This window comes from Cyprinodon tularosa, unplaced genomic scaffold (genome assembly GCF_016077235.1).
Source record: "Cyprinodon tularosa strain WSP-4 unplaced genomic scaffold, ASM1607723v1 ctg1104, whole genome shotgun sequence".
NCBI classification, from domain to species: domain Eukaryota; kingdom Metazoa; phylum Chordata; class Actinopteri; order Cyprinodontiformes; family Cyprinodontidae; genus Cyprinodon; species Cyprinodon tularosa.
In genome coordinates this window covers 16,567-43,730 of record NW_024037899.1, presented here as the reverse complement: position 1 = coordinate 43,730, position 27,164 = coordinate 16,567, and the positions used below count along the sequence as shown (strand labels likewise).

Here is a 27,164-nt window from a genome sequence, read left to right as displayed (position 1 = left end):
TAAATCAAATGATTTTATTTTCATAAATCTGGAACATTTTTCATCTTCAAAAGGAAAAAAAAATTCATACAAATTCAAACCATTGAGGATATTTTTAATCTGCGTCACGCTGAACAGCAGAATCCCTGTAAACGTTACAAAATCAGCACCGGTGTCAGGAGGAGGAAGTGGATCTACTGAGACAGGAAGAAGAACCTGAAGTTTAGAAGGCGGGGTCGGGTAACGCCGCAGCGGAGCACCTGGGTTCTGTTCGTTACCCGACCCGTGGAGAAACCAGAACCAGCACAGCACCATGAACATGATTCTACTCTAACAGGTGGATCTTTCTAATATTTACAGAACCTCAAACAGTGGGTTCAGCAGCAGGTTTCCATCGTCTGCAGCAGAACCTCTGGAGTCCAAAGTCAGAATAAATAGAGACGAGCTTCTATTGGTTGGAGTCGGCGGCGTTTGGACCCGTGAGGGAAACCAGAAGTCCGAGGAAAAGGCGGGTCGTTGTTAAGGAATGTTCTGAGAACCCGACCCGTGAGGCGCTGTGGGAACCTGAGGTCGGTTAGCAGAAGATCCATCTGAGTAGTGGTAGGGTCTAAAGGCACAGCGGAGAACGGGTCACATGGTTCCCATTAGAGCCTCACAGCCAGAACCTCCTGGTCCAACAACAGCAGCGTCCATGATGGGCAGGACTGTCCTCAACGCTGACTACAGAACCGAGGGAAAGGACCGGATGGAAACTCTAGAACCCGGGTCGACTTTAGGCTCAGAGTAGCTGCCTGCTGTTGCTATGGTAACAGCAGGCAGAGGAAGCGCTGCGGTTTTCCCCATCATGGCATCGCCAGCTTTAGCGATAAAGATGAATTTAGAACCAGGAGATAAAAAAAACACAAATGCTGATTATTCAGCGTTTTTAAAAACAAAGTTTTTCTAATCAAACTGAGCACCAGGTGTTAGAACCGGTCCGGTTCCTATCCAACAACAGGAAGCAGACTGGCAGCCTCCACTGACCCGGAGTTTTCCCAACCAGAACATCAGAGGTTCTGCTTTCATCCTTTATTTTATCGGACCGAGTAAAACGTTCCCGTCTTCTCTGAAGATCGGATCATGATTAGAAAACACAGGAGGTCTGATTAGCACAGGGCTGCTGTGGGGTTCTGGGAAAACAGGATAACAGCACCACCAGAACATCTGGGTCCAAGTCCAGATGTCCAGTTTGAGGGTAGCAACGTGGAGCACTGAACCCGCTGGTTCTGGAGTTTTTAGATTCTTTCATGTTTAGCACCTAAAGCTGCAGCATCACCACCCAGGATCGGTTCCAGGTCCAGAACGGATGAAGACTTCCTGGTTCTGCATTTCTGATCCGTTTCAGTCAAACAGAACCAGACCCATTGGTTTGGCAGTGTTGGATCCATCCATGTGGCGCTCTGCAGGAGCACAGAACCGGGTCATAGAAGCTGGAGGAGGAACCGGGCCCTGAGGGCCCAGAGCTGCTGGTGGAGGAGGAGTTTGGTCCCTGAAGCCTCCAACCGTAGACTTAGTTTTAGGTCTTTGCTGACCGGAGATCCAGAGGGAATCGGAACATCGACAGAAGAACAAAGTTTGACAGAAGAAAAAAGAAAAGTCTGAAACAGAAACTAAAAAGTCCAAATAAATCCATCCGAAACGTTCCTGAAGTGAAGCTGTTTGGGTGTAAGGCCTCGGCCTCAAGCGATCTCCATCTCACGTTCGATCCCAACGTACTTCAGGGCGTCGGCCTGGCTGTACCTGCAGAGGAGGGAAAACAAACTTCAGATACGAAATAGACGTGTGACGCACAAAGAACAGGCAGGCCATCTTTCTAAGCCCCAGATTCCACAAACTCCGTCACCAAACCGCTCCGTCCTGCTCATGTACGTCGTACAGAGCACGTCTGTCAAATAAATCCATGAGAACTGTTCCACATCCACCGCTACTCCTCCACACGTCACCGTCAACCTACGTCTCCTCCGTCCGTCACAGTTAAAATAAAGAGCCGAGCTATTTTTAGCTTCGCTCGGACCGTGTCAAAATTCGCTATTGCAATCGCACCAAACAGGAAAAAGAAGGGAAAGGAGATCCGGTTTGTCAAATTACAATATAGTAACAACAGATCGATAACAAAAAAATAGAGCAAAGTTGTTATTTAATCCAAAAAAACTATAAAACCATGTATTGAAATGATTGGATGCAAACTATTGCAGGGTTTATACAGGAATTAGTTACTCTAATTTAATGCTTTTTATATTAAATTACCCTTCATCATCTTTACCATGGACAGTCTGCAGCCATGTCCAGAATTCTTTTTTGTTTTCCAGCCTCTTTTGTTAAAATTAGCATTTTTCATTCTCTAGCCTTTTCTCTTCTGAACGTTCAGCTTTATGATCAACCAGAAGCAGTTCCACGCGAATATATCGCAATATAATATATCTGAGGAAATTGTTTTTATTATCAGTTTGAACTTATCTGCTGATTTTATAAAGACTTGATAATGAATCCCATTAAAATTAGTTTGACATCCATGTTCTAACATCTGAATTATTCTGCTCCATTAACACATTCATTTTATATTCATGGATTTTGTATAATATGTTATATTACATGATTTAGAGACTTCATTGACTTCATAATGACTATGCAATGTGGCATGTCTATTTTCATATTATCAATTCATTAATCAATAACTTTAAACTGAGATTAAATTGTGAAAAACTAAACTCCAGTATTCTAAACTAATATTTTTACCTTCCCCTATTGTAGGGCTTTGCTAAATAATGGTTTTCATTTTCTAATTCTGAATGATTTTCATATTTCCGCTGTGCTTCCAGGCGCCATTAATAATCATTACTTTATTCTTTTTGCTGTTAAATTTCAATATAAAACTTCTTTCATTATGTAGCATAACTACAGTCATGTTATTCAGCCGACAGCTTAAAAAAGGACTTTAATACCAACAACTAGATCAGAATAGAAAGAATTGAATCTTATTCTTAAACTGTATTTGTATTAATGCAGGGCCGTCATCGGCGGCAATGTGCCAGACTCTTATTGCACGATAAACAAAATATCACCGTTAATCTATTCTCAAAGTTAGGTTGGGAGCTGGGTCTATACCAGGGGTGGGCAAACTTTTTGACTTGCGGGCCAGAATGGGTTCTAAAATTTGACAGAAGGGCCGGGCCAGGAGCATTTGGACAAGCAATGTCATTAATTAAACCTGGGGATTGAAATGTATAAAAAAACAGACAATTTTCACGACCATAAGGCGCACCGTACTAAAAGGCGCAGTCTCAGTTATGTGTGCCATTTCTGTATTTAACACACACATAAGGCGCACCGGACTATAGGGTTTTCTTATATACAGGTACATGTCCTCTACTACTTTTAGATACCTCTACTGCGTATTTAAAAATACAGCGGGGGCAAAACTGAGTATGATTGTGCTTTATTCATTTATTTATTACAAAGTATTAATCAAACCTACGTGCTGGCCTTGAGACAGACACGTTGCTGATGACACAGAGCGCTGTGATCACTCCTAAATTAACTTAAAATCCTGAAACCTGCCGACGGAATATGTTCGCTTTTTTGCTGGTATCCTGGTGCCTGCAGTTTAAATTATGTAGATGAAAAACGCCTGCCAGCCACCGCGGTTAACCCGGAGGCTGCCCGGCCTAGAGGCTGCTGTTGAAGGGGTTCCTACTGTCGGTGTACCGCTGGTATGTGGGGGTCTGAGCGCCTCCGACAGATATAGGCATGATGATAATCTGGATGAACTGACTGCAATTATTAAGTTTTCAGGTGGACTTTCTCACTTAAAAACATATTAAAACTACTTTATTCCCACTGATCACATCAAATATAGCTGCAAGATTTAGATTATTTAGATGAAAAAACACCTGCCAGCCACTGGGTGAACGCGGAGGAGACCCGGTCCAGAGGCCCCCTATGGAGGGGGAACAGATTATTTCAGGCAGCTGAAATATATGGTTCCCCCCCTTTAATTTTTGCAAATAAAATATGACCAAATCCACAGGATTTGTTCTCGGTGGTGAGTGGAATAAGCACAGTTAAAGACTTGCAGGTAAATTAATTCCTTCCCCTGTTATGGAGGGGGAACAGATTATTTCAGTAAGCTGAAACATCCATTATCTCCTCTCCTCCTCCCATATCTTTGGGAAATAAAGAGCAACTGTTTCTAATTTCTCTAAAATTGATATGTGTGATGTGGTATACTATAAATGTCCTTAATCCAGTAATCTGTCATATTTTACATTAGAAGGTGATTAACCAGAAATTCTACTCTCATCTTCGCAGGACGTCTTAATTTGTGTGCCCTGCTATCAGCCAGTTTCCATCCTCTTATATCAGCAATGAAAAATTAAAAATACACTACGTGTTGTTGTGTAGGTGACTGATGTTTATTTCTGTCAGGCTGAAGGGACAAAAGTTGGAGAAATACCGATTCTCTTGGCGTTTAAAAAAACACAAAACAGCGTGAGGACCTCGTTAATGTATTTATTTTACAATTTCTTAAAAAGAGCAACCGATTAAAATGGATGTTACAAAGTTGAGATGATTATATGAGCTGTTTTTACCGAAAAATGATCAGGAGCGCCTTGAGAATGGGCAGATCCGCCTCTCTGGCTGCAATGCGCGCTCCCGACACAGGGGGAACAGATTTTCCCGGGGAAACAGAATTTCTCACAAGACCTCTTCACACCGATGTCGAGCGGTTGAAGTTCCTTTGTCAGACCTCCCAGGATAACGGCGAGCACAGCGTTCATTCAGTCACAGATTAACAGCGATGGTGATGCGTGGAAAAAAACGCCTGGTCCTCCTCATACACCTGCCTCGCTGTGAGCTCCCAGATCTGCTTCTCTGATTGGTTGATGCGGCGCTTCCAGCAGCAAAACTTCAATTTTTCCATCTCGAGCAGCAGCAGCGCGTTGGCGGCGCGCTCCCGAAGCGCATCGATGTCGAGCGGTTGAATAACAGCGAGCACAGCGTTAATTTGTTTCACCTTGTTTTTCACATCAGCTGTGAGATGGGCACGCATGGAGTCACAGATTACCAGAGATGGTGATGAGTGGGAAAAAAACACCTGGTCTCCTTACAGGTGCTGGTCATAAAATTAGAATATCATGAAAAAGTAGATTGATTTCAGTAATTCCATTTAAAAAGTGAAACTTGTATATTATATTCATACATTACATACAAACTCATATATTTCAGATGTTTATTTTGTTTAATTTTGATGATTACAAATGACAACAAATGAAAATCTCAAATTCATCATATCAGAAAATTAGAATATTACTGAAGACCAATAAAAACAAAGGATTTATAGAAATGTTGGCCAACTGGAAAGTATGAACATGAAAAGTATGAGCATGTACAGCATTCAGTATTTAGTTGGGCCTCCTTTGGCCTGTATTACTGCAGCAATGCGGCGTGGCATGGAGTCGATCAGTCTGTGGCACTGCTCAGGTGTTATGATAGCCCAGGTTGCTCTAATAGTGGCTTTTAGCTCTTCTGAATTGTTGGGTCTGGTGTATTGCATCTTCTTCTTCACAATACCCCATAGATTTTCTATGGGGTTAAGGTCAGGAGAGTTTGCTGGCCAATTAAGAACAGGGATACCATGGTCCTTCAACCAGGTACTGGTAGCTTTGGCACTGTGTGCAGGTGCCAAGTCCTGTTGGAAAATGAAATCTGCATCTCCAAAAAGTTGGTCAGCTGCAGGAAGCATGAAGTGCTCTAAAACTTCCTGGTATGTGGCTGCGTTGACCCTGGACCTCAGAAAACACAATGGACCAACACCAGCAGATGACATGGCACCCCAAACCATCACTGACTGTGGAAACTTTACACTGGACTTCAAGCAACGTGGATGAAGTGCCTCTCTTCTTTTCCTCCAGACTCTGGGACCTTGATTTCCAAAGGAAATGCAAAATTTACTTTCATCAGAGAACATGACTTTGGACCACTCACCAGCAGTCCAGTCCTGTTTTTCTTTAGCCCAGGCAAGACGCTTCTGACGCTGTCTGTGGTTCAAGAGTGGCTTGACACAAGGAATGCGACAGCAGAAACCCATGTCTTTCATACGTCTGTGTGTGGTGGTTCTTGAAGCACTCACTCCAGCTGCAGTCCACTCTTTGTGAATCTCCCCCACATTTTTGAAGGGGTTTTGTTTCACAATCCTCTCCAGGGTGCGGTTATCTCTCTTGCTTGTACACTTTTTTCGACCACATCTTTTCCTTCCCTTCGCCTCTCTATTAATGTGCTTGGACACTGAGCTCTGTGAACAGCCAGCCTCTTTAGCGATGACCTTTTGTGTCTTGCCCTCCTTGTGCAAGGTGTCGATGGTCGTCTTTTGGACAACTGTCAAGTCAGCAGTCTTCCCCATGATTGTGTAGCCTATAGAACTAGACTGAAAGACCATTTAAAGGCTTTTGCAGGTGGTTTGAGTTAATTAGCTGATTAGAGTGTGGCACCAGGGGCCATCAATTTTGAACCTTTTCACAATATTCTAATTTTCTGATATGATGAATTTGAGATTTTCATTTGTTGTCATTTGTAATCATCAAAATTAAACAAAATAAACATCTGAAATATATGAGTTTGTATGTAATGTATGAATATAATATACAAGTTTCACTTTTTAAATGGAATTACTGAAATCAATCTACTTTTTCATGATATTCTAATTTTATGACCAGCACCTGTACATTCACCTCCCTCAGCCACGCTTTCATCATCTCCTCAATGAGGAGATGAGGAGTTCTGCATGGTGCATGGTGGTCTCAAAAGTCGCAGTTACAACACACATAGGGCGCACCGCACATTTTGAGGAAAAAAAAAAAAAAAAAAAAGACGTTTATGTGCGCCTTACAGTAAAAGTGAAAATAGGGTAATTTGGACAAGTTCGGCGGGCCGGATTAAAAAGCCTAACGGGCCGTATACGGCCCGGGGGCCGTAGTATGCCCATGTCTGGTCTATACTGATGATGACTTTCTCCTTGATATTGTAGCATGTTTAATAACAAGTAACTCAGGCTGAAGCAGCGACGCTCTTTGTTTATAGAATGCAAAATACCAGAAAATACTTCTTCTGTTATACGCAGCTGGTGAAACATTCCTCTGATGGTGCAAATGTTCACACTTACAGCTTCAACCTCCAGAACATAATGTTAGCTTAGCATGAACAGACTACCAATATAAACAATCCTCTTTCACACAAAACTAGGATAAAATGGTGACGATTTCCTCATTCTGATATTACCCAGCAGCCCTTGCTGCTCCTCCAGCCTCACAGGAAATTACAACGACTGAGTGACTGATGGAAAAAGGAGAAATAGAGTTTGGACTAACTGACACAAAGCTGTAAACAGTTCATCAGGGCCCATTATGTAGGCCTGCAGCTCAGTATTCATGTTTATCTGAATAAAAACTTATTAAACAGAAATACATCTTATTATTATTTATTTATTTATTTTCATCACCAGTTATCATAGTAGGAAAGCTTTTTCTAGCAGTTTGTCACCCGGATTGAGAAACCTGTTCAAAGACTTACTTTTATATATTTACTTATTTATTTATTTAGGTAGCCACACGTCATCCTTATTTTATTCTTATATTTTGTATTTACAATCTTATTTTTCTCTATTCTGTAAACAATTGCACTGCTGGAAAAAAAAAATTCCAGCAAGGGATTAAAAAAAGGAACTGATTATGATTCAGGAAGCTCTTTGACAGAATTCAAATGAATCATTTTAATCTAGATTAAAGAAATTAATCTATGCCCACCACTAATTTCTCATCTTGGTCTGACTTCTCATTTATTTATCAATAAAAAACAACCTGAATTTGATCCAGATCTAAAATAACTGCTGATTATTTAGCAAACTTTATGCTAATGCTGTGGTTTTAATCTCCTGCAACCTGCAGCTGAATCAGAGCACCTGGATTTATTCTGTTCATGATCGTTTAAATAAGGGGTAGTAGAACATTTTAAACTATTTTACAGTTTTATTCTACAGACTAAAGGAAAACGATGTGATCAAATGCCTGTTTGGGTTCAGATGATGAGCAATAATCAGAGAAACCCAGAAAGTTCTGAGTGTTTTGGGTCGGACTCTGCGGGTCTCTGACTGACCTGTAATCAAAGAAGAGCTCCTCTCCGGTGTGGATGGCCCTTTTTGCAAAGATCCCGATCCTGTGATCCCCGTTGACCATCATCACTGCAGAGAACGGGTCGGAGTTAGAACAGAACCAGCCCTTCAAACAGCCCGCTGATCACATGCTCCTACCTTTTGCATAGCAGTTTGGGTTCACAGAGTGATTAGCGAAGCGGATCTTGTTGCCTTTCCTCGTGGCGTCGACGACAAAGTCTGCAGAGAGAAAGAAAGATCAACTGTGAAGCTAGAGTGGACTGTAGATTGATGGTACCGACCCGCTGGTTCTGCAGGTTCCTACCGTTGTTGAGGTTGAACAGGAAGCTGCACATGTATTTATCGTAGACTTTCCCTCTGCGGTCTGCTTCATCCTGAGAGATTATCTGCAGGGAGAAAAAAAAATATCTCATAAAAACCTCAGAAAAAGAAGCGGGGGGCAGAACCTCGGTCCACAATGTTCTGACACTTTCATTACAAGTTTGGATCAAATCTCCTGCTGAGATTTAAATGAGGAAAGAGACGCTGAGATCTGATGATGCGGAGAAAAGGACGGATGGTTTATACCAGGAGGAACCGATTAAAAAACAGCCGCGTCCGAATAAAGAAAGATCCGGATTTTTAAGTATAATCTGTTACTTAAACAGAATTTAACACTGAAATAAAAAGCAGGTGTTATACATTAAACCTTTAATTAAAAAAATATTTAAAAAATTGAACCTTTAATTAAAAAATATTTGAAAAAAAGTAGAATGTTTCTTCCTTTTAAAATCTAAAGTGTTTTTTGCAGTAGAGAACAATAATTGTTCAGTTTGGTATATAGACAATTTCCTGATTCACAGATTTTATAATTTTTTTTTGTTCTATTTTCTGTTTTAATGTTGGCAGTGGGCTTTATGCTGCCCTGCAAGGCTTTAAACCTGGTTTGAACGGAGACAAAGCCATTGATATTTATTTTTGATTCTGTTCATGGTGGAGAATCCTGCTTCACAGCAGCAGGTTGAGCCAAACATCCTCTAAATGTTCAGGATCATCTTTGAGCACCATTTCACTTTTCTTTCACCAGTTCACCACAGTTCTTCCAGCAGTCCACACTTTCTCTGCTCTCTTTTTCTCATCATCTTCTCCTTCTTTCCCATCGCCCGGCTTGCCACAGGTTTGCCTGCTGTGTCTAAAAGTAGCAGCAGCAGCAACCCAGACTGACAGCAGCTCATTGGATCACGTGTAGCCTGGAGGGCTTTACCGTATTAACAAGAGAAGCGGCGCAAGTGAAATCAGACACTGTCGTCAGACAACGTGGTGATTTCTAAATGTTTTAAATCAGGTTGGGTCTGGATTAGCCAGCAGGTGGGTCCAGACAGCAGTCCGCTAATCCATGACCTCTGCTTTAAAAGGGAAAAACTTTTCTCTGTGTTGTGCTTCCGTTTCATAGTGGATCTCGGGTCTAATTGGGTTTTCCAGGCAGAATCTCTCCTCCCAGTGACGGTTCTGCTCTGATTTAGGCCCCGTCCACACGAAGTCAAAACGAACACGAAACGCTAATATTTTCCAGAACATTTGTCGTAAAGACGTAAAATAAATGTGATCGTCCACACGAATGCATGAAAACGCTGCAAAATGTATGCCAGGCCTGTAAGTGGCGCTGTGGTGCCAAAGCAAAAATAGGCGACAAATGTTGGGCATGCGCACTAATATTTATACATGGTTGCCCTGCGGGTCCATTTTCGTGGTTCAGTCAAATTCAGGTGCTGAACTATGTCGTCTATATTGCTCTGTTCTTCCTGGAGATATTCCAGAAGAAGAAGATTCTGTTGTAAGCCCGACAGCAGGGTGAGTAGCATGAGCAGCAACCATTCAACACAGTACGCGCCATTGTTGTTGTGATACTGTGTCGCGCATGCGTGTTTAGAGGCGACGCTATGATGCATGCGTGTAAAAAAAAAAAAAAAATGCGGTTAGAGCTTAAAGAAGGAAACGCGAAAACGGCGTTTCAAAATCTTCCCACTCTGAAGGCTGAATAAAAAAAAGATCGTTTACAGACCCCGAAACGCCGGCTTAGTATGGATGAGAGGCTGGTTTGGTGAAAAATGTGTGCGTTTAGGCCAGGGTTCGGCTTCGTGTGGACGGGGCCAAAGTGTTGCAGGTTTTCACCTGCAGGAATCTGTGAACTCAGCGTTGAGTGTGAACAGAACCGGGTCTCACTCACCTCCCCACAGTACTCCGAGATAAACTCGTTCTTCTGGACCGGCTCCTTGATGAAGATGCCCCACCCGGCCACGTCGGACGGCGCCAGCAGCAGGTGCTGGAACCCAAACAATCGTTAGATGTTTGCTTAGAGGCTTAAACCGACCAGAACCTGTTCAGAACTCCGCCCCACCTTCTTGGCTCCCCTCTGGATGGAGCAGTTCTTGCAGGACACGTTCTTGCTGTCCCAGTGGTCCGAGGCGCCGCAGGTCCCGCACAGATCCGGGTCACACTCCCTCACGGCCAGGTAGCAGGGACACTGCTTGGTGTTGCACTGGGCTTTGCAGCGACAACCAGGGAAACGGTTCTGACCTGCGGAGGACAGAGGCTTAGATCTGAAGCGGAACCTTTTTCTGGGTCAGCAGAACCTGTGTGTGGGTTCCTACACTCTGAGCTGCACTGGCAGAACTTCTCGCAGAAGTTCTGAGCGGTGACGCAGGGACAGGAGGAGTCACAGGGCTGCCGGGGGTGGTCACATGGCTGGTAGTTGTAGACGTGATTGGACGATCCGTCTGCAGGAACAATCAGTTTAAGAACCGGACAATAGCAGCTGAAGATCCACTGATAAGGTTCTGTTCAACCCGTTTGCTTAGAACGTCATGAAGGACCTTTCTTCAGCTGGATCTTCCTGCAGTGGGTGGCCCACAGTCGGTGCTTCCTCTTCTTCTTCCTCGGAGGCGTGTCTTCGTTTTCAGCCGGCGCTCGAGCGATGATGGCCGACTCTTTGACTCTGAATTCGTAAACCTGAAGGAGGAGAAACAGAAGAAACCGATTGGTCCGAATCCTGAAACATCTCAGGATTCTAAACCAGCTGGAACCGGTTTGCGTCGGCTCACCTGTCTGCAGGTCTTGGTGCCGATGAGCCGAGCGATGGAGCAGAAGTTATCGTAGTAAGTCCCGATGAGCACCCTGAACAGGGACGCCTCGGCGCCGCTCCACTCCACGGCTTCGGGCTCGTAGTTCAGCTTCATCTTGATTGGAGTCTGACACCTGGAGTTCCCCTCTGCAGGCGCAGAAACCCAACATTTAACCCGCCGCCGCAACTTAGAAACTGATTGAATCCGACAACAGACCTCTTCTGTTACGCTGCATGGTCGGAAAAAACAAGGCTACCTGTACGCATCAAAGCTGACGGAGAGACGCCAGAATAATGGGGATTAAACCTGCAGCTCGTTAGAGGAAGTCAGACACATCAACAGAGCAGCGAGGGGAAAGGATCTAAAACCTAGACGCTTTAACTCTAAACAGACATGGAGGTGGAAAAAGCAATACATGACGAGTAAATAAAATCTCATAAACCCACAAGGTTTTCGTATTTATTTATTTAATTTTATTTTTTTATTTTATATTTTTAAATTTGCACTGATTGCTTGTACTGTGTTTTTTTCTTTTTCAAGTAATTTCGTTGCACCCCTGTGGAGCAATGACAATAAAGAATTCTGATTCTTCTGAGGTTTTTAGACGTACAGAGTGAGCAGGTAGATCGCATCAGAGCGTTGGGTCGCACAGTGAGAGAACAAACAGCGTGAGCTGTGAACTTTTAAACCCTGAGGTTTTGTTGCACAGTAATCAATAAAGGATTTACTCTGAATTACTTTATTCTGTTAAGAATGCAGGAAACGTGTCTAATCTAAACCCTCATGTGGTAAAACTCTGGAGCCTTCGGTAGAAACCGGTTCCTAGATGGAGCAGCTCTACCATCAAACAATAACCTGACGGGTGGAGCTGCGTCTATTCAACACTGGGAACCAGAACTGTCCCAGATTAAAGGTTTTGTTAGAAATAAAAGTTTCCTGCTCCACCTGGACCATCAGCTGCATGGGGTCGGGTCTCGGCCCTAAAGGAAAACACCAGGCGGTACCTGAGCTGCTGTTGGTCTCGTCCTTGTCGTCCTTCTCGTTGTCCCGCTCGTCGTCTTTGCTCCAATCGCGGTCGCTGTCTGTGTCTTTGGTTTCCGAGGAGACCGTGGGGGTGCTGGGCCGGCTGTTCCCGTTGCTGTTGGGTTGTCGTCCGCGGCGCCGCCCGGCCGTCCGTTTGGAAGGGGTTTTGGGGCGATCGGCGACGGCGCCTGCAGAACTCTCCCTCTGCATCCCGTCCTGGAAGATCAAACATTGTTTTAATGACCAACCTGTGAGGGACTCTTGGTCCTGTGAGTGAACCTGGGGGCCTGATCGGACGAGGACGCCTCACATCCATCAGCTTCCTGTAGCAGTCCAGCTCGCAGGGTTTGTCCGTGTCCCACCGGTTCTCCAGGTTCTTGCGCTTGTAGGTGTTTGGAGTAGCATGGAAAGCTGAAATAACGGAAACAGATGAGGAATCGGATCTTTTCAGTAGAACCCAGAGGTTTCTGTTATGTTAGTGAAACCCTAAACAGCTGTGAGCGTTCTGGGCGTGTCGGCGTGAACTCACGGTGAAGGAAGCAGTCGTACTTGAAGCAGCGTCTGCAGAACAGGGTGTGGAAGGAGTGCAGGCTCTGCTCTCTCTGCACTGAGCGGGCGTTCGGTCCGTCGATGTTCGGCGTGCACTCAGGCGGCAGGGCGCCGGGCAGCTGCTGCTCGGTCAGCTCCTTATACCTAAAATTAAAGACATAAAAAAGCTTCAACTCGAGCTCAAACAAACATCAGGGTAAAAACTTGAATCAAGTCATGAGCCAAAGATTCTAATATGACCTGATCTTTGAGGAGGATCAAACTCAGCATCTATGCAGCTTTTTCTACACGTAAAAACATTTTATTGCTCCTTTTATTACAACACAGAGCAAATATCTCTATGAATGTAAAAAAAAAAAACTATTTTACTATATAATTGTGTAAAAAGAACTTATTTAAATAAATGTATAAAATAAATTCTGTTTTTAAAGGTTTGATATTGAAGTAAAAAAGAAATCTTAAACATTATTTGTATTAAGAATTGTGTTTATTTTAAGGGAAAAGAAAAAGGTTTTAATATTTAATTAAAACTTAAGCAAAAAAAAAAAAAAAATGCTATGAACGGATCTTAAAATAAGAGTAAAATGATCCGCCAAGGGAATGAGAATTTTATTGGATATTATAAACTTGAAATAAGATTTTTGTCATTGGACATAAGTTTTGAACTGGTTATGAATACGCCCAATTGAAACCATACATAGAAAGTTCAGCGTTTTAGCAGATGTCAGGCAGTAAAACATTCTCACACAACCAACCACAAAAAACCTAAGTAGTTCATATTAAAGTTTATTTCCATTCAAACCAATTCCTCACATTTTTTCTAAACCCTGATAAAAATCGAGGCTCTAACTTGCAACCTGCTCTAACATTTTTTAACAAAGAGAAAGACAATCCCATTGGAAAAATGTACTAAATATTTAGAATGTCTTTCACTTTCATTCCTTTTCAACTAATAGTATGTTTGTTTTGCCTAAAATATTAACTAGTATGTTTTCACTTTCTATTATGTTTGTCTGTTGCTTCTCGTTTAGTTTTTAGGACCTTTAAAGTTAAAAGCTCAGAATATTATTACCAAATGGAGAACATGTTTCAGTCTGTCAGGTGGGATAATCTTTCCTCATATACTTGGAAGAAGAGCCTTCAAGTTCAGGCTTATGTCTGGATAAGGTTTATAATTATGGATGGAGGATGAATGGATGGTATAATTAGTGAGTAGGAATGATCATCCGTCTTCCTCCAGGTCCTGTCATGTGATCGGATCAGCAGCTGAAACACAAACAGAAGCACTAACTTCTCCTTCAGCTCCTCGGTGGAGCCCTTGTCGGGGAACATGGAGGAGATGGCCTCAAAAATCTTGTCTGAAGGAAACTTCTTGCTCGTGTCGTTGTTGCTTCGGCCTGGAGGCGACAAACAACAATTATTAGGATTTAATTGTTATTGAACCACAGATTTCTGCTTAAGTCTCCTAATTTACAGAAACTTCTGGATGGAAACCAAAGCTTCCAGTTATTGAACAATGTATCTGTAACCATAACATCCAGAACTCTTTGTTCTGCTAAGAAACATTTAGAAAAAAACGAAACATTTTGATCTTGCGTATTTTAATGTTCTGTGTAATTGGATCAGAACTCCTCTGCTCTGGACGTACCTTCACTGCTGACGTCTTTCTCCTTGCTGCCGTCCTCCGGCTGGTCGCCGCCATCGCACGTCTCCATCTTCTCCACCTTAAGGTCTTGTTCTTCCTCCTCCTCATCGTCCTCGTTGTCGCTGTACTGAACCATAGAGTTGACCAACTCCACAAAGATCTCGTCGTTGATGAAGCCGCACTCTGAAAACCAACAAAAGGAGCAGGTTTGGTTCTGTCGCTTCACTTCGGCTCCATTTGAATCTTCATCTTCAAACTGTTGGAGCCTCAGAGAAGCCATCAGGATGGAAACTAACTCTGTTTGGACTCGTTTTTTCCTCCTTTTCTCCACATCAGCCCTTCAACATTTCTAAGCAGTGGAGGGTTTATCAATTCCTATCACATATTCATGTTTTATACAACATTGAGCAAAGCAGTAAATAAATCAATCAGCATTAAAACTCAAAAGGAAGGGGAAAAAATGCTCATATTTTCCGAGGTTGGAAGTTTGGTTTTATTCTTTCAGACGGAAAACAGACAGTTTGGTTTCAAAGGCACAGAAGCAATAATGTTTTATTAACTGGGTTTTAGCAGGATCCAGTGACTGGAGTGAGAAGCACCAGGAGGATTAGATCCGAAGGATGAAGTTTAAAAAAAAAAATACTGAAGCTGATTCTATCAGGAAATCATTTTGAAGTCGTAGGGAAGCGGCTGTTCCAACGGTTGCATTTCTGAATTCTCCTGAGTGGTGTCCGACTTTACACCAGTGAATACAGTGAATGTGATTGGTCGATTATCAAGGGGGCGGGATTGTTGTGGCTGAAGGTTCACAAGCAAGTTTGGTTGTGGCCGGTTTCTCGGAAGCATCTTGCTAACCAGTTAGCAACTTAGTGCTAGCAGGTTCCCAATGGGAAATTCCATTGGGACCAAGTAGCACTAAATTGGTGACTTAGAAACGACGCTGTCAAGGAACGCTATGGACAGAGGAAACATGCAAGAGGAGGAGAGTTTAGTGTCAGAGGTCGTGGATGAGTCTCCTCCATCATACATTTTTTATTTGGAGGAGGAAAGCGGGGACAAAGATGTTGTGAAAGAGGACGCCAGGGCGGCAGAAGCTTGGTTTGGTGTAGAAGGCTTCCAGCCGTACATGTTTGAGCCCTTGCCTCGCAACTTGCCTAGCTCTACGCCTGCCGAAGACACAGACGTCCGTCCCAGTGCTCAATGGGAAATGAAATTATTCTGATTTTAACCATTGCGTATATTAGCTGCGACATATGAATCAAGATGCTATGACTGAAAACATTTGATTGACAGATGAACGTTGATATATGATTGGCCGAATTTAGGTGTTCAGGCTGACGAATAACTAACTGGCATAAGATAGCGAAAAACCCCCCCGCAGATTTTAGGACAGGATTTTTTTTTTTTTATAGAAATTTTCTACATTTTGTGACAATACCATCTGATAAAGAGTATATTTATATACATGTTTAAGGCAGAATGATTTGACATTTAAATATGACTTTAAAAACTCATTGATGATCACCCACTGCTGTAGGGGCCGGATGATAAAAACCATTGAAACTCAGAAACTATGGTTATAATAACGTCCATGTCCAACAGCTCTAAAAAATTTCGGATTGACATTCAAACTCTTCATTGTTTACAGTAAAACATGTTTCTGAACATCAGCTGATTTCCCCCCCCATCATGCAAACAATGAGCAGCTTCTGATAATCAGGATGAGCGATTATGTTCACAACTAAACATAAAAAAGGTCTGATTAAATAAGTTCTCTTCTTCTCATCCATTCTCAGACATAATCAAATATGAATACAGTGTAAATATATAAATCTTAATTATACATAATGTTTGTAATTTTACTGGATGTTCTGATTTAAATCAATTTCTTTACAGTAACTCTGATTGTTAATTTTAAGCCTAAGGAGAAAAAAAACTTCTATATCTGTAGAAGGGCTCATGGCTGGAAAATAATAATTTGTCACAGCAGTGATCATCCCGCAGCATTTTCCCAGACATCTACAAACACTGATATTTGCTGTCGGCCTGTTTGGTCGCCATGGTGTCTGAGAAGCTGAACGATGACATGTCCAGACCAAACACCTTCCTTCCATCTTTTAAAATGGATAAAAAGGAATGGAAGAAAACGCTCAGAGGACAAAACAACAGGCAGCTTCAGACTTTCAACATTGCATCTTTTCTGCCTTAAAACCTCGTTTTGTTTGTAACATTTTTAGATTATGAAGGATTAAAGTGTCCACATACTGTTGATTCTGCACACACGTTTCCATAGTTCAGCTGTCCCATTCCTACATTTCTTATAACAAAGGCCTTCATTACCCACAATGTCATAGTGTTAGACTAGTTTGCCTCTTTGCTTTACAAAAAAACATACAAGAAACAAAGTCCAGACGGACACTTTGTCTGAGAGAGAAGCGACGCAGAGAAAGTGGTGCTGAGGCTGAGGTCCGTTTCAACAGGAGCTCAGCACCGTAATCTGAGCCATCGCTTCTATACAGTTAAGATTACATTAAAATTAAGTCCTGGTTTATAGCCATTTAATATATGGAGAGGTTATTTAAAGCGAGGTAAAAACAAACAGCTGGGAGTGAGAGCTCCTTCTGGGGACAGTAGGTTCCATCCAGTCCTCTTAAAGGGGAACACAGTTTCTTTTACATTGGTCCCTTGATTTTACGTTATTCCATCATGTTCTACTCACCCATATGAGTTTTGTGTCATTTGGAGCCGTTCTGAAGATATTCAGATCCAAGTAATGTCTTCCTATGGGCAACGACTTGAAGGCACAAACTAAAATGTTCATAATTTATTCTTTAAGGTACGCCAGCATTCAGAACATGTAGGCCCCCAGACATCCGCCGTTATATTTTTTAAAACACAAAGCGGCGTGTGTATGATGTCATCCGTGCGCCGGACTGGAGTTGTGACAGGAATTTGGCATTTGGTTTAATGATGTGACTGATGTGGGCGATATAGAAAAAAAGCTTATCGATAAAAGAAAATGCATATTGATCGTTATCGATATTTATTGAAAAAATTTGAAACCATATTTTATGTGCAGCTCTGCCTGGACTTTTTATGATATTGCTAAAGGATTTAATTTTAATAAAGAACACAAACACAGACTTCTAATTAAATCTTTATTTAACCAACTTTTTTAACCATAACAGAATTGTTTTAAAGAAAAATAACTTAAGAGACCTGACTTATGTTATTAAATACTGACAAAGAATAAACTAAAGTGACCAGAAAAGTGACCAAAGTGACCCCCCCCCAAGCATGATGCCAAAGTCGTTTTCATTAACCCGTCATACTTTACTGTGTCGGTAATTAAGATCTGCTTGTCTTGATGCAGATCAGCTGTTGAATGACCTCGGAAGAGAAACACGCCACCCACCACACCCACAATCCTGGCTAGTTCCTGTCCCTCTTGTGTTGCGGCGTGGAATAACATAGTGCAGACCACACTTCAAAAATTGGGCATAAATCCAAAATATCTGCATCATATCTGCAACAAGCTCACTGTTGCAGGAGGATAACTAGGCCTTAAGAACCGATTGGCTCTTCTACATTTCCAGCTGTTCAAATAAGAGACGTCCCTCCCTGAGCCAGCCACCACGCTCAGCTCTAGAGACTGACACGGGAGTGGATTTTCACTCCTGTCCCGTCCCACTCCCACAGAAAAAAATGGTGTCCCGTCCCGATCCCAGGCCAGAGTAGAAATCTAAATCCTGTCCCGTCCCACTCCTGGTGAAATTACTCCCACTCCCATTCAGAATGACTCCCGCTCCTGCGCCACTCCCATTCTTGTCGTTTTTGAGCGCGGGTGAAAAACTCAGAGCGGAAGCACTGTTGGTTTTTGGGTTGTGTAGTTTTTTTGGCTCGCATTATAGTGTAGGCTTCAAGGAAAAAAACTACAAAATGGCGGCGCCAGTACTGGATTTTTTTCTTTCTATTTTATTTTTTGGCATCGATCCTAGTTTTTTTTTGTTACTATTGGTTTGCTCCTGCTCCCGTCTGCTCCCGTTAATGTTTAATCCTGTACCGTCCCAATCACGTGATCATTACTAATACTGACTCCCATCCCAAGGGAATCCCACGGGAATCCCGTGACCCGTGGGATTCCCAAAAAAATGTCAGTCTCTTCTCAGCTCCCTCACCTCTGTCTCCGTGGACTTTGCCGTCGTAGTTCTTGATGAGTTCTTCTATGAAAGTCCCGTCCTGGTCCAGAATCTCGTCCCCCATGTAGGGAATGTTGTGCAGCACCGTCTCGTCCTCCACCTGCAGGAACAGAAGAGGCACACTGACTGGGAGCTGATGTTTTTCTATAACACGTTCCAGTGAAGCTTTATGGCTCTTAACAGGAAGCTGCTCCAAGGTTCCACAGACCATGAAGTTCTGCTGCAGAGGAGACCAGGAGTACATGACAGGAACCGAGGCTACAGCGTTCAGGGTCTTCAGAGGGATCACCTGCCGGGGGAACTCTGAGAAGCCGCTTTCCACCGTGCACTGAGGGGAGAGGAGACGTCCAGTCAGGACGTTTCTCAGCAGAATCAGGAGATGAATGGATGGAACATCAGCTCACCTCTCTGGTTCCACGCAGAGAGCTGACGGACGTCATGATGTGAATCGGCTGGATCCGTCTGGTCTTCCACTCCTGATTCAAAATATCTGTGCGCTCCAAGATTTTCTGGCGGTTGGAGTTGAACATGCTCTGGAACAGGAAATACATTTACAGTTCGCTCCAGTTGGACTTTTCTGGATGTTTCTACGCGTCAGAGATCTGTGGACCAACCTTGACCTCATCGGCCCGTCTGAAGCGTTTCTGCTGCCGCAGCTTCATGTACTCAGACTTTACCCTCCTCTTCCAGCAGGCTGGACCCTTGTCTGAACGCTTCCCTGTCAGCACCATGATCGCCCTGCACACAGATTGAAACATTAGAGCAGAGAGTAAAAGGATACATATACAGGGCTGGGTCCTATTTCTAAGTGGTTTTTTTCTTACCAAATCCAGTTATTTGTTTTTTTTCTCACTTAAGTTTCAGAATAAAAATGACAAATATTGCTTTTACAAACTAGCTTTGATTTTAATAATCACCTCTGGGAGGTGATGTTAATTTTAAATGGCAAGGAAATTCAAGCAGTAAAACAACGTTTTAAACAAACTAAATGTTAGCAGCAGGTGGGAATCACACAGTCAGCTACTTATCAGTTATGAGGAGACGTCGCAGAACAAGAAGCGACGAACTGATGTCGCTCTGAGCTGAGGAAGCCCAGGGAGTGGATCAGTGGGAAAGAAAAATGTTGATTTCCCAAAAATGTAGTCTCCATAAACAAAAAAATGAATCGCTCAGCCCTTTGTAAAAATTTTGCAGTTAAAATGAGAAAACAAATTCAGTCTGAATATGATCTATCCAGAACTTTAGTTTTGGAGTTTTAGCTTTACTTGGTTTAAAGTCGTATAAAATTGTCTATAGGGGCCCTTTTGTTATTGGATTAATAAAACTAAAATTTTAAAATGTAACAACCATAATGGCTAGGGCTATCATCTATACTGGGAATGGTGGCCTAGTGGTTAGGGCATAGGGTTTGGAATCATGAGGTTGTGTGTTTGAAACCCACTCCCACAGACTGCCAATCTGGGTCCCTGAGCAGGGGTCCATGGGGGCCGCACAAAGCCAGCCCACTGCTCCCTAAGGGGATGGGTTAAAATGCAGAGGTAAATTTCATTGCTCTGTACTTCTGAGAGTGTAATGACTATAAGAAAAAAAATAAAAATAAAGGCATAACAGGACGCACCAAAAAAGAAAAGCTGTATGGAGATGAAAGGGATTAGAGGAACGTTCAGAAACGATCAGTCTATTGATGACATTGGATCAATAATCCAATGGGAACTGAGCAGCTCTCTGACTAAGCTAACATACCGTAAGTTTTGGAAATAGACTATATTTTAGGTTTTATTTAAAGCTACAGTGTGTAACTTTTAGTGACATCTAGCGGTCAGACTGCAGACCGCAGCAACATGAACATCTCCCCCCCACCGCTTCTCCCCCTCCAACAGTACGGCGAGCGTTACGGGACAAAATGTCTTCCACGACGTCCGCATCACCTACCTTCTCAAGTGATGAGGTTTGTTTACATAGATAATTTTACAGATAGTATTTCATTAGTCTGTGTAGGGTATAGATTTCATGTAGACTTAAGATAGTAAATATACCCGTTATTTTTTCTACATCGTTGTGACCTTTTGGCGATCTCACAATCGCTAGTTTGTTGGCTCTGCGCTGCCGTAGCGCAAAGATGTCTGCCTCCATGGCTGCGAGACCCGCTCCTATGTAATTATAAATAAGGAATTCTAAGGCAACACAAATATTAAGGTTAAGAGGCTGAGCTCGTAGATGATGATAAATAACAAAGGTATGTATAATATATTATATTTCTGACTGTATATCCCTGTAATTATTACACACTGTAGCTTTAATGAATCTGTGAGATCTACTCTAATGAAAATGTAAAGAAACCTTTCTTTCCCATTAATGCCATTCAGTTTTGTGAAGTGTAAAATTACTTTTCCTCCCTGCACCTCTATAAGCTTTATTAGTCAGCTTAGAAAATGAGAATCAGGTCACACCTTCTGGACTTGCGACCGACACGCTCTGCCACCTGGCTACTTTGTTGAGACTCCGCTGCATTTTACAAAAATGACAACTTTGAGAAAACAAAAACAAGGCTTTGTTGGGCTACTGTATAAAACCTGGAACTAAACGCCATTTCTGACATTTTGAATTGAAAAACCTTCCTGGATGGGAAGAGAAACATCTTCAAACGCAGAAACAAAGTCCAGTGGATTGTTTTCACATTTTTTGGGGAACTTTGAGAAACTTTTTGATTAAAAAAAAAGGGTCTGAGGGGTAACTTAGCTGTTTTCAGAGATTTAGATTTTTCTAATTTTATTTATCATGCTTTTATATTATCAGGCATTAAAAACAAACATTGCATGTCATTTTGAAGAGCATTAGTTTAAAGACTGAGCGGTATTACTTAACAGAGAATTCAATATTTATGGGGACAATATTCTCAGGCTGTATACCTTTCATGTCCAGACAGTCATCTTTATGAGAGCAACCGTTCCACCTTACAATCCATCACATACATCCACAACCTTATCCGATGCTTCGCCGCACTTTGGGGCGCCATATTAGTCAGAGACTGATTTACATGGAGCACAAGTTAAGAAGAAGAAACTATAAGTAATGTTTGCAGCGCTCCATAGCTGCTTTTACTTTAAAGTTCAGGTATAGAGCGGAAGACTGGAGATGTTGAGCGGTTTCCATGGTAACAGTTGCAGGAAAACCGAACAATTAGAGACCGCAGCAACATGAACATCTCCCCCCCACCGCTTCTCCCCCTCCAACATTACGGCGAGCGTTACGGGACAAAATGTCTTCCACGACGTCCGCATCACCTACCTTCTCAAGTGATGAGGTTTGTTTACATAGATAATTTTACAGATAGTATTTCATTAGTCTGTGTAGGGTATAGATTTCATGTAGACTTAAGATAGTAAATATACCCGTTATTTTTTCTACATCGTTGTGACCTTTTGGCGATCTCACAATCGCTAGTTTGTTGGCTCTGCGCTGCCGTAGCGCAAAGATGTCTGCCTCCATGGCTGCGAGACCCGCTCCTATGTAATTATAAATAAGGAATTCTAAGGCAACACAAATATTAAGGTTAAGAGGCTGAGCTCGTAGATGATGATAAATAACAAAGGTATGTATAATATATTATATTTCTGACTGTATATCCCTGTAATTATTACACACTGTAGCTTTAATGAATCTGTGAGATCTACTCTAATGAAAATGTAAAGAAACCTTTCTTTCCCATTAATGCCATTCAGTTTTGTGAAGTGTAAAATTACTTTTCCTCCCTGCACCTCTATAAGCTTTATTAGTCAGCTTAGAAAATGAGAATCAGGTCACACCTTCTGGACTTGCGACCGACACGCTCTGCCACCTGGCTACTTTGTTGAGACTCCGCTGCATTTTACAAAAATGACAACTTTGAGAAAACAAAAACAAGGCTTTGTTGGGCTACTGTATAAAACCTGGAACTAAACGCCATTTCTGACATTTTGAATTGAAAAACCTTCCTGGATGGGAAGAGAAACATCTTCAAACGCAGAAACAAAGTCCAGTGGATTGTTTTCACATTTTTTGGGGAACTTTGAGAAACTTTTTGATTAAAAAAAAAGGGTCTGAGGGGTAACTTAGCTGTTTTCAGAGATTTAGATTTTTCTAATTTTATTTATCATGCTTTTATATTATCAGGCATTAAAAACAAACATTGCATGTCATTTTGAAGAGCATTAGTTTAAAGACTGAGCGGTATTACTTAACAGAGAATTCAATATTTATGGGGACAATATTCTCAGGCTGTATACCTTTCATGTCCAGACAGTCATCTTTATGAGAGCAACCGTTCCACCTTACAATCCATCACATACATCCACAACCTTATCCGATGCTTCGCCGCACTTTGGGGCGCCATATTAGTCAGAGACTGATTTACATGGAGCACAAGTTAAGAAGAAGAAACTATAAGTAATGTTTGCAGCGCTCCATAGCTGCTTTTACTTTAAAGTTCAGGTATAGAGCGGAAGACTGGAGATGTTGAGCGGTTTCCATGGTAACAGTTGCAGGAAAACCGAACAATTAGAGACCGCAGCAACATGAACATCTCCCCCCCACCGCTTCTCCCCCTCCAACATTACGGCGAGCGTTACGGGACAAAATGTCTTCCACGACGTCCGCATCACCTACCTTCTCAAGTGATGAGGTTTGTTTACATAGATAATTTTACAGATAGTATTTCATTAGTCTGTGTAGGGTATAGATTTCATGTAGACTTAAGATAGTAAATATACCCGTTATTTTTTCTACATCGTTGTGACCTTTTGGCGATCTCACAATCGCTAGTTTGTTGGCTCTGCGCTGCCGTAGCGCAAAGATGTCTGCCTCCATGGCTGCGAGACCCGCTCCTATGTAATTATAAATAAGGAATTCTAAGGCAACACAAATATTAAGGTTAAGAGGCTGAGCTCGTAGATGATGATAAATAACAAAGGTATGTATAATATATTATATTTCTGACTGTATATCCCTGTAATTATTACACACTGTAGCTTTAATGAATCTGTGAGATCTACTCTAATGAAAATGTAAAGAAACCTTTCTTTCCCATTAATGCCATTCAGTTTTGTGAAGTGTAAAATTACTTTTCCTCCCTGCACCTCTATAAGCTTTATTAGTCAGCTTAGAAAATGAGAATCAGGTCACACCTTCTGGACTTGCGACCGACACGCTCTGCCACCTGGCTACTTTGTTGAGACTCCGCTGCATTTTACAAAAATGACAACTTTGAGAAAACAAAAACAAGGCTTTGTTGGGCTACTGTATAAAACCTGGAACTAAACGCCATTTCTGACATTTTGAATTGAAAAACCTTCCTGGATGGGAAGAGAAACATCTTCAAACGCAGAAACAAAGTCCAGTGGATTGTTTTCACATTTTTTGGGGAACTTTGAGAAACTTTTTGATTAAAAAAAAAGGGTCTGAGGGGTAACTTAGCTGTTTTCAGAGATTTAGATTTTTCTAATTTTATTTATCATGCTTTTATATTATCAGGCATTAAAAACAAACATTGCATGTCATTTTGAAGAGCATTAGTTTAAAGACTGAGCGGTATTACTTAACAGAGAATTCAATATTTATGGGGACAATATTCTCAGGCTGTATACCTTTCATGTCCAGACAGTCATCTTTATGAGAGCAACCGTTCCACCTTACAATCCATCACATACATCCACAACCTTATCCGATGCTTCGCCGCACTTTGGGGCGCCATATTAGTCAGAGACTGATTTACATGGAGCACAAGTTAAGAAGAAGAAACTATAAGTAATGTTTGCAGCGCTCCATAGCTGCTTTTACTTTAAAGTTCAGGTATAGAGCGGAAGACTGGAGATGTTGAGCGGTTTCCATGGTAACAGTTGCAGGAAAACCGAACAATTAGAGAAGACACTGATTTCTTAATTGTACATTTGTCCAGTTTAACACTGAGAGACTTGATACACATGGTAAACACCCACTCACAACATCCTCTAAATACGACATCTATGGTGAGAAATCTTCATTCTAGTTCGGCTTGACAAGATAATACAATAGTTTAGATAATGCCAGTTCTGCCAGGAAATTTAAAATAAAGCACAAACAAAATATGAACTTATTTTTAACATAAGGGATGTTGGTCCTTTACTTGTAGCTTTGGCCACTTATTTTAAAGCAAAATATGCTTTTTTTTCCATCCAAAGAATTATCTCAAAACCAACCATATTTATTTACCTGGGAGGGATGTCCTGATCCGCTAGCTGATATCATTCTGATTTTAGCCAGAAAACTAATATCTTACATCAGCCTGCATCTAAAAGCTCTGATATTTTCATGCTGAATGAACTCTGCTTCTTTTAAGTTTCTGTCAGTCATTGGATAACATTACATGGGCCAGTTATTCTGACAGGAGACTTTATTGATCTAAAAACAAAGAAATTCACTTCCAACATGAGCTCTGGTAAACAAATGGGGGTGCAAAAGAAGAAAAATGTGCATCATAGCAGTAATTTTACAAAGTCAGACATACCCTTTTCTGTTGACTATTCTCTCTTTTAGTAATATCAAGCCTGTTCTAACTTTCTAAAGTAAAAAATAAGTCATAAAAGCAGGTATGAGACTTGCTAATATTGTATTAATATCAGTATCAGTCAGTTCTAAAAGCTGCAATAATGGTATAAAAAAGATGTATTGGTACATCTCTATGAATTACATGCAAAGCAGATTTTTACTGAGGTTTTGTGAATAATTATTATGACCTGGAATCAAGATTTGATCATTTTTATAAGCTTTATTATAGCGCATCAGCAGGATGAAATACAACTGATTTACATGCATGATGCTTACAGATCCGCTCTGCCTCACACAGCTGAAAGTACATTATCCAAGTAGAGAATGAAAAAAACTGATCTCTTAATTAGCTCCAGCTGACTGGAAGCTACCTATTAATAAATTATCATAAAGAGCTGAAAAACCAAGGTCAGATTAATCACCTGTCTTGCCTTTAGCAGCAGCATGCTGTCAGGAGCTCTCATTCAGACCTGGCATCAACATTTACCCTGACTGATCCAATCAAGCCAGATATTAATACATTTGAGAAGTTGTTTAGCTGAGTTTTTCCCTCAGACCAACTTTAGAGGTCCCACAGCACTACTACTCTTTAAAGTATGGTGATAGGAACCAGATGATTTGAACATGAGGAGCAGTGTTTGATAAAGCAGCCCTGCTGTTACCAAGGTGAATTCTAAGAAAAATTAATAACCTTTAAAGGTCATTCAAAGAAAAAAAGAGAAACTTTAGTTTCTTTCGTTGTCATGTAAAGTAACATTTTTAGCACATAAAACATCCTCAGCTTAATTTTTCTTGTATCAAAGCTTCAGATCCAAATTCTTCCTGAAATCTAATCAAATATCTAATTATTCTCCTTGCATTGTTTCTTATCTGATAAGAAAAAAACATCCAAAGCAAATAAAGCGATCCAGACCTCAAAACAAAACAGGAAGCTTTAGCTTGCAGATAACGTGCATTGTGTGGAGTGAAATGTGTTTTAATCTCATTGTGTATCACTTCAATGTTACACATTGTTAAATGAATATTTTGATCAAAGTGTATCTTTCTACAATTGAACTGTAAAGTAAATTGGTGCAGTTTCATGTGATTAATGGTGACATGCTTGACAAATCTGACAAGAGCAGCCCGGTGAGCTAGCTAACAAGAGTTGATCAGTTAACAAAGCACCAACAGCTATCTTCGCCCTTTGAACCGCATTAAAGGCGGTGAAAACAAGAGGATCGAGGCTGACAGCTTTTCTCACCTGGACAGCAGACTCTGGTCTCGTCCAACGGATTGACTCCAGGTGAAAAAAACGAACGCCGGCGGAGTGGTCCTTTGTGTTGGAGCTCAAAGGAAGCGTTAGCTCCGCTGCTAGTTAGCATATAGCTCAGCAGGAGGTAGCGATACTAAGCGCGACAGCCGGCTTCACAACAGCGACCGGAAGACAACAACAAAAGCTTCAGTTGCTGCTCCTCTATTTGGACCTTTGGTTTCAACACTGCTTAGTGTTTGAGAAAATACTGTTGTCATTTAACTCCGTCTTTACTAAAAAGCGTTTTTATCTTCAATATTTCCGTCTCGACGCAGAGCAGGTTCAAACTGTTCACTGTCTCACACTCACCGCCCACTCCGGCTGCAGCGGATCCAAGAGGCGCCAAACGTTTCAGCCAATCATTGAAGCTGGTATTGCTGGTCAGAGTGTGGTGTCTCGTGATTGGCTAAACAAATTTAGGACGCATCCAATCAGAGTTGGAGATCAACTGAGGCCCTGTTGCGGGGGGACATGTGGACAGGTTTCCTTTGTTCTTCCACATTTATCAATATAAAAAAATAAATAAAATAAACAGCAAGCCATTTAATAAACAAAGAAACTACAAATCCCTAACCTTTTTATTTATATTTGTATAACTTTACCTATCTTT

At 41.6% G+C, this 27,164-nt stretch overlaps 1 protein-coding gene across 1 annotated transcript; it reads right to left on the bottom strand.

Annotated features, from left to right (window-relative positions):
• Positions 1–73: 73 nt before the first annotated feature.
• On the bottom strand, positions 74–26,890 carry ezh2 (enhancer of zeste 2 polycomb repressive complex 2 subunit). Its single transcript, XM_038297893.1, has 19 exons — positions 26,504–26,890; positions 19,314–19,437; positions 19,104–19,232; positions 18,908–19,027; positions 18,679–18,799; positions 14,504–14,683; positions 14,147–14,252; positions 12,836–12,999; positions 12,617–12,717; positions 12,288–12,522; positions 11,263–11,429; positions 11,035–11,170; positions 10,813–10,938; positions 10,560–10,738; positions 10,389–10,484; positions 8,487–8,568; positions 8,321–8,401; positions 8,167–8,251; positions 74–1,758 (listed from the first exon to the last, which is right to left on the bottom strand). Exons 2-19 carry the CDS (start codon positions 19,428–19,430, stop codon positions 1,698–1,700), a joined length of 2,286 nt encoding a protein of 761 aa, XP_038153821.1. The 5' UTR covers positions 19,431–19,437; positions 26,504–26,890; the 3' UTR covers positions 74–1,697.
• Positions 26,891–27,164: the final 274 nt, after the last annotated feature.

Bases quoted from the DNA above. Each gene is read 5' to 3' on its own strand.
- ezh2 (XM_038297893.1), bottom strand. From the start codon at position 19,430: ATGGTGCTGACAGGGAAGCGTTCAGACAAGGGTCCAGCCTGCTGGAAG. The intron at 8,402-8,486 runs GTAGGAACCTGC...TTCTCTCTGCAG, and splicing joins CCTGTTCAACCTCAACAACG to ACTTTGTCGTCGACGCCACG. The intron at 8,252-8,320 runs GTAGGAGCATGT...CGTTCTCTGCAG, and splicing joins CCCAAACTGCTATGCAAAAG to TGATGATGGTCAACGGGGAT.